The 12,128-nt window shown below is 42.1% G+C and overlaps 1 protein-coding gene across 1 annotated transcript in view; it reads left to right on the top strand.

Moving 5' to 3' along the window:
• Window positions 1-1,412: 1,412 nt before the first annotated feature.
• The window catches only part of ago3b (argonaute RISC catalytic component 3b), a 34,041-nt gene continuing 23,325 nt past the window's right edge, over window positions 1,413-12,128 (top strand). Inside the window, exon 1 of the mRNA XM_041902855.2 lies at window positions 1,413-1,943. Within this exon, the coding sequence (XP_041758789.1) occupies window positions 1,925-1,943 (19 nt within the window). The 5' untranslated portion in view covers window positions 1,413-1,924. The remainder of the gene's footprint in view (window positions 1,944-12,128) is intronic.

The following is a 12,128-nucleotide window of genomic DNA, read 5'->3' as shown; positions in this document are numbered from 1 at the left end:
CAAAATTGATGAAGATGAATGTCCTGAATGGACAACAGTAGTGTCAAAAACTGGAACAAAAAGGAAATTGTCTAAAATTGGAGTGGAGGATACGTCTATGAATGAATCACTTCTTGTTGGGATGCATTTGTTGAGTAAGGATGCCATATGTGGGAAACCCGTTTGAGGTGTTACATTTTTTTTGTCATTTAGCAGACACTCTTATCCAGAGCGACTTACAGGAGCAATTATGGTTAAGTGCCTTGCTCAAGGGCACATTGACAGATTTTTCACCTATTCGGCTTGGGGATTAGAACCAGCAACCTTTCGGTTACTGGCACAACGCTCTTAACCACTAAGCTACCTGCATTGAACTTCAGAGCAGAGCACCCGTCAAAGGAGTCATCTCAGGGGTGACGACAGATGTTCAGGTTGAATACCTGAAGAAAATTCCTGGTGTGGTTGGTGCCAGGCGTCTGACCCGCTGGGTGAATGGCTAAAAAGAAGAATGTCTGTCGGTCCTGTTCTTTTTTTGATAAAGAGCACCTTCCTATGCATGTGAAGCTTGGTTATGTAAGATGTCAGTGTAAGAACTGTAAAGGATTTGGCCATGTTTCAAGTTTGTGCAGATGGACAGAGTATACTGAAGAATAATGTGTAGAAGGACGACGGGTGGGGATCATGATACCGAGTTCCTGGAGTGCCCTGTAAGGGTGAAGGAGATTGAGGTGGCAAAAGAGTGAACAATCGAATCTCCTATGCGGAGGCGATTAAAATAATTGTGAAAACAAGTGATGCTAGTGAAGATATGGTAGTGGATGCACCACAGCCTGTGGTAAATGTTTGCTGCCAGTCAAAAGATACCCTGTGTGTTAAAAAGTTGGATTTTGTGGCGTTCATTGCCACAGTTATAAACTGTATGGCTCAAGTCTCAAAGAAATCAAAGAAACTGGATATTATTGTGGCTGCGGCAGAAAAGTTTTTGGGAATGAAGGATTTTACATCTGAAGTCTTGCATGGGGTACTGGCGCCGGAAGACGGCCCGCACTCCCAGGCTCCCCTTGAGCCTTTGTAAGGGATCAGATATTTTATTAAAACATTTTTTGTTTGTTTTACCCCCTTTTTCTCCCCAATTTCGTGATATCCAATTGCGATCCAGTCTCATCGCTGCAACTCCCCAACGGGCTCGGGAGAGGCGAAGGTTAAGTCATGCGTCCTCTGAAGCATTTTTTAACAGTAAAGTTGTTTGATTTCGTTTTTTTTTGTGTAGTTTGGTAGTTTTTTGTTGGTAGTTTTTGGGGGAATCCTGTTTCCATCCCGCACAGTAGGTGGCGGGATGTACATTAAATTGTGCAATCGCCAATATACCACAGAAGAAGAAGATATCCGTGACCCGGAAAGTACTTAGTTAATCTCGCCTGCTTCACAGCGGTAGTACCGAGAACGCACCGGGGAGTGAAACACCAATTTGCCGGCAGAACAACACCGAAAGAGCGGCAAAAGGTTAACTTTTATGGTCCGAAAAACAAACATGATGTTGTTATTATCCTGGCAACTAATGACAAGGCGAAACTCTAAACGATTGAGGTATTGCCTTTAAACCGTTCAGGAATAGGAGCAGTGGAGTATCCGAGGCTCTGAAATGTTTTCTGAGACTTGAGTCTTTGAATATATATATATTGTCAGCTGAGAACAATTAGTGCTCTAACGAAAGGAAGGGGACACGTCGTTCAACTTGTGCCGGTTGACAACGGGGGCAATTTGGGAGGATCTCCAGTTAAGTGGACACCCCAAGCGGCCCGTGTCCACATCAGCGACAGAAGCCGGGGTGTCGGCTTGAGAGAGTTGTCGGGTGGAACATCTCCAACGCTGAGTAAATAGCGTCAGACGAACAGGAGCTGCGCTGAGATTTGACCATTGGAAGCCGGGGACAGAGACCTCATGAATGGAAATCGGAACTTCAGGTATATTCATACACCTGTCTGTCAAACCCCTTATTAAATTGTTGAAGTTTTTTAGGCTAACTATCAGTTGAATTCCTTAAAGGATAGCATACAGTCAAACCAAAATCCTAGTAGGCCTACCAATCAGATAATGCATTAAAATAAACACATTCAGGCCTTTCACTCTACTGTCTGGGTTAGAAAAGTAATTTGGGTGACCAGATGGTTTGCCAGATCAGCGTCTCGTCGGCAGCAACAAAAAAAGTACTTCCGGATCACAGGATTTGGGAAATTTTCCAAATAAAAGTCCCCCACGTAATAGTAGAAAAATGTCAATAACCTGTATTTATTCATGATATATGAAAAAGTATTGTCTAAACATTAACAATGATTCATATGTGTTCATATTTAAGAGATCATTTGCATTACATTTGGGGTTTTAAAAAACATGTTTGAAGGTCAAATAAATGCCCTCAATGCGAATCACTGTATATGGAATACATATTGGCTTATAGAGCAAAAACGATTCTGGGTGCCGTAGTAAAAGTATTGTAGGGAATACTCAGTAGGGTCTGTATATATGGTGTCATTTCATGGGGTGTTGCTGGCCTTTTACTCCACCCATTCCATTGGCGGCCACAATGAAAATCACTATATGGAATACATATTGTCTTATAGAACAAACTATTCTGGGTGCCGCAGTAAATGTATTGTAGGGAATACTTAGTAGAATCTGTAGAATTGTATATGTTGGTGTTATTTCATCGGGCTCTGAGTGTTGCTGGCCTTTTTACGGATTGTTGCTGGCCTTTTACTGTGGTCAAACAGCTTAAAATGGGGTGCCTGGACACTATACGGTACAAATATAGCACTGTACAGGAAAAACTATTATTTGTTCCGATGTAAAAGTAGGGTAAGGAATACTTAGTAGGATCTGTAGAATCTATATATGGTGTTATTTCATGGGGGACTGAGGCCTGTATGCCCAGTAACACTTTCGACTCCACCCACTCAAATGGTCCCAATGCAATACACTGTAGGCCTATAAATTACATATTAGAAAAACAATTCTATGTGCATAGGTAAAAGTGTGGTTGGGAGTAGGGCTGTTGCGGTGACAGTATTACTGCCACACCGGCGGTCACGAGTCATGAAGGCAGTCAAATTCTACGTGACCGTTTAATCACGGTAATTAGGCTTCTCCAAGCTCTGATGCTACTGATGGTCATTAGTAGCCTACCAAACTTGCTAACTGCCTGGTACTCAGCACTATATTGTCCCTCTAATCACTCTGACATCAATGCAAATGTGATCGAAAATCTAATCAAACACTTCATGACAGCTATTAGCAAATGTTGCGCAACATTTCTATAGGCTATGCAATTGAGTGAGGAAAAAGAGGGATGGCCTCTATTAAAAAGAGGAGGATCCCATCAGCTTTCTAGAGGCTAGGCCCACTATATTTATTTCTCAACTTTCCTAATATTAAGCACATTGCTTATCTTTACAACAGAAGTATAGCCTACCTGGCTCGCATGAAAATTAACCACAAAACTAATTTCACACATATATTATTTAGTATATGTAAAGTCAAGAATAGTCTGATGGGTGACAATATTAGCCTATCACTTGTGAATTATATATTATCACTTGTGAATGATGCCCAACAGAAGAAACTGCCTTTTTTGCGAGTTTTTCGAATCATAGTCGCACACCTCAAAATAACTTCTTAAAATGAATCACATTAATCCGCTTTACAAGGGGTTTAGAGCCTAACTGGCATACATAAGCAGTGCGTGAGTTTCAAGTTTGGGGAAGATAATTTTCACCATAAAAATGCACCTTTATAATAAAAGCATTACGTGCGTAATCGTGTTTGCGGTCACTTTTGATAATGGTGTTTTCCCGCTAATGGAACATTCGTGCTTATAGCCTACTGCCATGTGCGCATTGCTGTGCTTATAATGTGAAATAGCCAAATAGTTTATCAACATTTTAAGCTAAACGTTCTGATCTGTTGCGTTAGCCTGATTGCGTAATTTTTATCTTCAATATGCACCTCAGAATTGGATAAGGACGCACGCAGTTGTGTCCCCGATGTGTCTGTCTTCACTTGTAATCTGTGGGAAAGACCCGATTACGTGATGGAGAGCCATGTGAGTGAGAGGTGCTTCGGATTGTGCAGCACTCAGGGCCAAGAGCACAACGGCCACTGGCCACAAAAGGCATGGATTTTTTTAGGATGCATTACGTCCACAAAGGGGATGCCGCGGTGAAATTCGAGGCATTATCAAGTGCTTGTCAAATTGTGAATGAGAGACTAATGAAGTGTGTACAGCCTAGTGGAAAGCCTTCCCAGAAGAGTGGAGGCTGTTGTAGCAGCAAAGGGGGGACCAACTCCATATTAATGCCCATATTTTTTTTTTTAAAGATGTTCGACGAGCAGGTCTCCACATACTTTTGTTCATGTAGTGTACATGTAAGTTATACATCTATCAAATGCATATCGAATAGGAATCCTCCTCTGTCTTCACCTGTGGACGAATATAATTTCCACAAGCATACACAATTATAAAAAAGCAGGTGCCCAAAATAATTTAAGTATCATTTGTTGCTGGAAATCCATGCGCTGAAACATTGTCCCTTTTATTCCTTAACAGAAAGAACACATAATAATTAATTGCAACACCAATTTGAAGGATTTTCCTTTTGAAGATTTCTTCCCTGCAAAGTGCTGTACGTAGTTGATAAAGTTTGCTGTCTCCAAATTTTCTTGAACGCAGGAAATATTGAAATACATTTCAAAGGGAAGATTAATCATTTTGAAATAACATACAGTGCCTTCAGAAAGTATTCAGACCCCCCACTTTTTCCACACGTTACAGCCTTATTCTAAAATGGATTACATCTCCAAAAAAATCTACACACAATATCCCTTAATGACAAAGCAAAAACAGTTTTTTTTATTAAAAGTAAAAAACTGAAATACCTTGCTATGAGACTCGAAATTGAGCTCAGATGCATCCTGTTTGCATTGATAATCCTTGAGATGTTTCTACAACTTGATTGACTGTGGTAAATTCAATAGATTTGACATGTTTTGGAAAGGCACACACCTGTCTATATAAGGTCCTACAGTTGACACTGCATGTCAGAGCAAAAACCAAGCCATGAGGTCGAAGGAATTGTCAGTAGAGCTCTGAGACAGGATTGTGTCGGGGCACAGATCTGGGGAAGGGTACCAAAAAAATGTCTGCAGCATTGAAGGTCCCCAAGAACACAATGGCCTCCATCATTCTTAAATGGAAGAAGTTTGGAACCACCAAGACTCTTCCTAGAGCTGGCCGCCCGGCCAAACTGAGCAATCAGGGGAGAAGGGCCTGAGTCAGGGAGGTGACCAAGAACCCAATGGTCACTCTGACAGAGCGCTAGAGTTCCTCTGTGGAGATGGGATAACCTTCCAGAAGGACAACCATCTCTGCAGCACTCCACCAATCAGGCCTTTATGGTAGAGTGGCCTGACGGAAGCCACTCCTCAGTAAATGGCACGACAGCCCGCTTGGAGTTTGCCAAAAGGCACCTAAAGACGCTCAGACCATGCGAAAGAAGATTCTCTGGTCTGAAGAAACCAATATTGAACTCTTTGGCCTGAATGCCAAGCATCACGTCTGGAGGAAACTTGGCACCATCCCTACAGTGAAGCATGGTGATGGCAGCATCATGCTGTGGGGATGTTTTTCAGCGGCAGGGACTGGGAGACTACTCAGGAAAGATGAACGGAGCAAAGTACAGAGAGATCCTTGATGAAAACCTGATCCAGAGCGCTCAGGACCTCAAACTGGGGCGACGGTTCACCTTCCAACAGGACAACGACCCTAAGCACACAGCCAAGACAACACAGGAGTGGCTTCGGGACAAGTCTCTGAATGTCCTTGAGTGGCCCAGCCAGAACCCGGACTTGAACCCGATTAAACATCTCTGGAGAGACCTGAAAATAGTTGGGCAGCAATGCTCCCCATCCAACCTGACAGAGCTTGCAGAAAAGATCTGCAGAAAAGAATGGGAGAAACTCCCCAAATACAGGTGTGCCAAGCTTGTAGTGTCATACCCAAGAAGCCTCAAGGCTGTAATTGCTGCCAAAGGTGCTTCAACAAAGTACTGAGTAAAGGGTCTGAATACTTATGTAAATGTAATAATTTTTTATAAATTAGCAAACATTTCCAAACCTGTTTTTGCTTTGTCATTATGGGGTATTGTGTGTAGATTGAGGGGACAAAAACAATTTAATCAATTTAAGAATAAGGCTATAACGTTACAATTTGGAAAACATCAAGGGGTCTGAATACTTTCCAAAGGCACTGTATGACCTGTTTAAACGGCGAGTGAATTTAAAAAGGCCCGGGGTTGTTAAATTCCAGTACGGGAGACGGCGGCTATACTAACCTCCCTTCATTGACCCTGGAGCAGTGTGTAAATTAGCCTTGTGTGATCGTAAGGTGTGGCCAGGATACATTTGTGTAATTTCAGTTCAGAGGGATTGTGTACTGTAGCTCGGGATGTTGGAACCCTGCAGCGATCGTGTTGTTATTGACCTACTATGACCAATAAAGTTGTTAGTAAAGAAGAGGTTTTTCTCAATATCACACTTGTTGAAATGTTATTCTAGAATGAAAAGGAAAATAATGATCCCCCATCAATGGAGCATGATGGGGGTGGTGTGGAGAGTAGTGTAGGTTAACAGGAAGACTAAACCAATATCATGATATGCCTTGCTCATATCGATATCAAACGGTATCGATATCTTAGCAAATTATCAATATTGGTGCCCACCACTATATGAAATAAATATCACATTTTATATTTAAATATCATTTATTTATTAAGCATATAGCTTCGTTTCATCGGTCTGCTCTATCATTCAAGCTTAAAATCTTAACTTCTTTCAACTAAGTAATAACCCATGTAACACAGTATTGCATGCCATTTTGAAAGTGTATTGACATTGCCCTCTCATAAGACTGCTTTAGAAAACAAGCACATATAAACACCACAGCTGCCGAGGTTGCAGATCCAACTTTTCTGGACCTCGCTTCTCGGCGGTGCAAATAGGCCTAACCAGGATAACTTCTTAAAATACCTACCACTTCTCTCTAAATGGATCCTTTCCCATTTGTCACGAGTCAACGTAAACACACTATTATTTTGGAGTGGTAAGCATGAACCCTCCAAAATAATAATATGCCATTTAGCAGACGCTTTTATCCAAAGCGACTTACAGTCATGTGTGCATACATTTTTAAGTATGGGTGGTCCCGGGGATCGAACCCACTTCCCTGGCGTTACAAGCGCCATGCTCTACCAATTTGAGCTACAGAGGACCACAAATGTGCCTCATCTGACAAAACACACTTCAGTGTATCCTTGCTTATTTCGATGTCAACCTCTCTAGTTACATGCTGCTTATCTGATTCAGTTTTCATAGAGCTTACGATTTACTCATCTGATAAACCTCTACTACAACATTGTCTCTAAGTGGTAGTATTCATTCCCAATATCTTGGGTGTCTGAGATTTGATTGGGCTGCACCACTGACACTCCATCATATGAACTCTTGGATAAATCAGGATGATCAGAAGCAGGTTCTTTATCCTCAAAAGTGTGTACATTCTGCATATTAAGTTAACAGTCTGAGGGTCTTCTCTGAGCAGTTGACATTCACTCATTCATTCAAACTCTCCACAGGCAATAGGTTTTGTACCTGATCCTCATTTACATTCTCTATTTGTACCATTTTGTTTAATTTCACCTTGTTGTCACTAGCAATAGAATGTATAAATGTTACCTCTATTCTTGTCCCACATATTCCTAAGATTTTTGACACTACGTTTAGTGACAATGGGTTTTCCAATTGGCCATTGCAAGGTTTTGGCAACTTCCTCCCAAAATTGGAAATCAAAATTTCATTATGCTGCATAACAGAATGTATTGCCATGGAAATAGCATGGTAATACAAACATTCATTTTATTTGTGAAATTGTTTTTGTGATTCTTAACTTTCTGATCCTCCCCAACATCCCTGCCACCCCCATACAATTTATGTTTCAGATTTGGTGGTTCAACAGCATTATTTTCATTTATCATCTGTTGTGCCAAATTATACTGCTCTATGCATTTATCAGTACGGTTAACTATCGTCACTATCAGTACAGTCAACTCCTACTGTAGCACTAGGTCAAACCTTTACCAGTCCCTCCACAGATATACAGTGGGGAGAACAATTATTTGATACACTGCCGATTTTGCAGGTTTTCCTACTTACAAAGCATGTAGAGGTCTGTAATTTTTATCATAGGTACACTTCAACTGTGAGAGACGGAATCTAAAACTAAAATCCATAAAATCACATTGTATGAATTTTAAGTAATTAATTTGCATTTTATTGCATGACATAAGTATTTGATACATCAGAAAAGCAGAACTTAATATTTGGTACAGAAACCTTTGTTTGCAATTACAGAGATCATACGTTTCCTGTAGGTCTTGACCAGGTTTGCACACACTGCAGCAGGGATTTTGGCCCACTCCTCCATACAGACCTTCTCCAGATCCTTCAGGTTTTGGGGCTGTCGTTGGGCAATACAGACTTTCAGCTCCCTCCAAAGATGTTCTATTGGGTTCAGGTCTGGAAACTGTCTAGGCTACTCCAGGACCTTGAGATGCTTCTTACGGAGCCACTCCTTAGTTGCCCTGGCTGTGTGTTTCAGGTCGTTGTCATGCTGGAAGACCCAGCCACGACCCATCTTCAATTATCTTACTGAGGGAAGGAGGTTGTTGGCCAAGATCTCGCGATACATGGCCCCATCCATCCTCCCCTCAATACGGTGCAGTCGTCCTGTCCCCTTTGCAGAAAGGCATCCCCAAAGAATTGTGTTTCCACCTCCATGCTTCACGGTTGGGATGGTGTTCTTGGGGTTGTACTCATCTTTCTTCTTCCTCCAAACACGGCGAGTGGAGTTTAGACCAAAAAGCTCTATTTTTGTCTCATCAGACCACATGACCTTCTCCCATTCCTCCTCTGGATCATCCAGATGGTCATTGGCAAACTTCAGACGGGCCTGGACATGCGCTGGCTTGAGCAGGGGGACCTTGCGTGCGCTGCAGGATTTTTATCCATGACGGCGTAGTGTGTTACTAATGGTTTTCTTTGAGACTGTGGTCCCAGCTCTCTTCAGGTCATTGACCAGGTCCTGCCGTGTAGTTCTGGGCTGATCCCTCACCTTCCTCATGATCATTGATGCCCCACGAGGTGAGATCTTGCATGGAGCCCCAGACCGAGGGTGATTGACCGTCATCTTGAACTTCTTCCATTTTCTAATAATTGCGCCAACAGTTGTTGCCTTCTCACCAAGCTGCTTGCCTATTGTCCTGTAGCCCATCCCAGCCTTGTGCAGGTCTACAATTTTATCCCTGATGTCCTTACACAGCTCTCTGGTCTTGGCCATTGTGGAGAGGTTGGAGTCTGTTTGATTGAGTGTGTGGACAGGTGTCTTTTATACAGGTAACGAGTTCAAACAGGTGCAGTTAATACAGGTAATGAGTGGAGAACAGGAGGGCTTCTTAAAGAAAAACTAACAGGTCTGTGAGAGCCGGAATTCTTACTGGTTGGTAGGTGATCAAATACTTATGTCATGCAATAAAATGCAAATTAATTACTTAAAAATCATACAATGTGATTTTCTGGATTTTTGTTTTAGATTCCGTCTCTCACAGTTGAAGTGTACCTATGATAAAAATTACAGACCTCTACATGCTTTGTAAGTAGGAAAACCTGCAAAATCAGCAGTGTATCAAATACTTGTTCTCCCCACTGTATTACATTTTTTTGACAAATCAAAAATGATTTTCAGAATAAGCCTTTGACTCGCCTCCTGAAGTGCCACTGTACACAGCACAGCCATTGGTTAGGCAGCACAAAAAGGTTTACATCTACAAGAGCAGGGCAGGCCAGGGCTCATGATTGGGAAATCCATTGCGGTGTGTAATGCAGTGTAGCCTAGTTTTATTACAACATCCCAACAGCGCAAAAAACTCTGGAACAAAGTTAGAAATATAACTTTGCCGTAGGGATGGTGCCAGGTTTCCTCCAGACGTGACGCTTGGCATTCAGGCCAAAGAGTTCAATCTTGGTTTCATCAGACCAGAGAATCTTGTTTCTCATGGTCTGCGAGTCCTTTAGGTGCCTTTTGGCAAACTCCAAGCGGGCTGTCTACTGAGGAGTGACTTCTGCCTGGCCACTACCATAAAGGCCTGATTGGTGGAGTGCTGCAGAGATGGTTGTTCTTCTGGAAGGTTCTCCCATCTCCACAGAGGACCTCTATAGCTCTGTCAGAGTGACCATCAGGTTCTTGGTCACCTCCCTGACCAAGGCCCTTCTCCCCCAGGCGGCCAGCTCTAGGAAGAGTCTTGGTGGTTCCAAACTTCTTCCATTTAAGAATGATGGAGGCAACTGTGTTCTTGGGGACCTTCAATGCTGCAGAAATTTTTTGGTACCCTTCCCCAGATCTGTGCCTCGACACAATCCTATCTCGGAGCTCTACGGACAATTCCTTTGACCTCATGGTTTGGTAAAAGGGGGGTCCATTGTACTTGGGAGCACTTGTCCTTTCCAAATCCAAAAAGTTTACACTCCGAGTAGTGTCACTCATTCTACAAACAAACAATACATTCATTCAAAAATTCAAGATATGCATTTTTTTAAGCATACTTTATTCATAACAAATATCACAATGAAGTTAATCAGTCAAATACTTTTCATGAAACTGTACAACATCAACAGTAAAACAGAATATTCAAATTGAATGCAAGATCCTCTTCATCTCATGGGTAGTCTCAGCCCACTGGGCACAAACTGGTTGAATCAACATTGTTTCCATGTTACTGCCTCAAAAAAAATGGTCTTGCCAAAACACTTCACCTGATGCACGTTTTGTCACGTAAGGCTGGCTGATTTTAAATGTGTAAAGTCTGCAGCCTTCTCGTCATTAGGATAATGTAGGTCATTTACAGGTATGCCAGCCAGTTAACACTCCATCTACTGATCACATTGTTTCCATTGTTTCGCTTAAGCTGTTAGCTTCTCACCTAATCACCTGCTAATATTCAGAATTTGTCACCTCCATTATAGGGCAAGTCTGGTATAGAATGGTGTTTTATTTCACACCGGAAGCAAAAATTGTTAATTTATTGTTTTGTAATTAAGATATAGTCCTGAATTAGTCAGTCAGCAGAGAGTTAAAGCGACAGTACAAAAGGGCAGACTGGACCCTGGTTTTATGGACACAAACAATTGGTCGTTTTTCCTGTACAGTGATACATTTGTACCATATCGTGTCTAGGGGCCCCACCCAAACCTATATGACCACAGTAAAAGTCTAGCAACACTTCCTATGACTAGCTTTTTGTTCAAACTCATCTGTTTTGTACAGGGAATTATGTACGGTGCAATATGTAGTCCAAAATGAAAAACTGATTGGATTTAGGCTGATAGGCCACTCTTTAAGGGCTGCAGAATGAGAAGTGACGTTCCTCTGGGTGTAAACTTGGACAGTAGACGTGCTTATGCGTAGAATGGACCCCCCTTTTACTGCGACACAACATACAGGGAGTTATGTACGGTGCAACATGTATGTCCAATATGAACATCGTGCAATACAAATGGGTTAATTAACAGTGGGATTTGAAAGTGTTTTCTAAAGTTGATTAATATAATACAAATCATTTTATTATTGTTATTATTATAATTTTTTACCATACTTCATGCTGGCGGAACAGATGTTCTGGTTTTCAGGGGAAATCGAAAGAGAGCCTGTGACTGTGACATGACTTCCGCTTTAGGACGTTAACAAGGCGACACTCCATCTTAACTCCTCCACATTTTACTGGATTGGTTGAACAGTGCAGAAGAGAACCTCCCCCAACAGTATCTAGTTTCAGGCTTTTCTTTTATGCCTGCTAAGTTCGGTTCACCGACGGCTGTCATAGGCAGGTGGCAAGCCCGTCAGGTGTGCCTCATTATCTCAAGCCCATGAGAGGCTGGCTGGCTGTGTGTGTGGTTGGCTGTGTGGGGGTTGCCTGCCTGCCTTCCACACCAGCTGGTGTCAGAAGTTATTGAATGGTGCTCACTGTAGCCTCACTTAATTATCAATC

The sequence above is a fragment of the Coregonus clupeaformis genome, chromosome 17 (genome assembly GCF_020615455.1).
Source record: "Coregonus clupeaformis isolate EN_2021a chromosome 17, ASM2061545v1, whole genome shotgun sequence".
Classification (NCBI taxonomy): Eukaryota; Metazoa; Chordata; class Actinopteri; order Salmoniformes; family Salmonidae; genus Coregonus; species Coregonus clupeaformis.
Note: the sequence above shows the minus strand (reverse complement) of the source record. Positions and strands in the feature narration are given on the sequence as shown.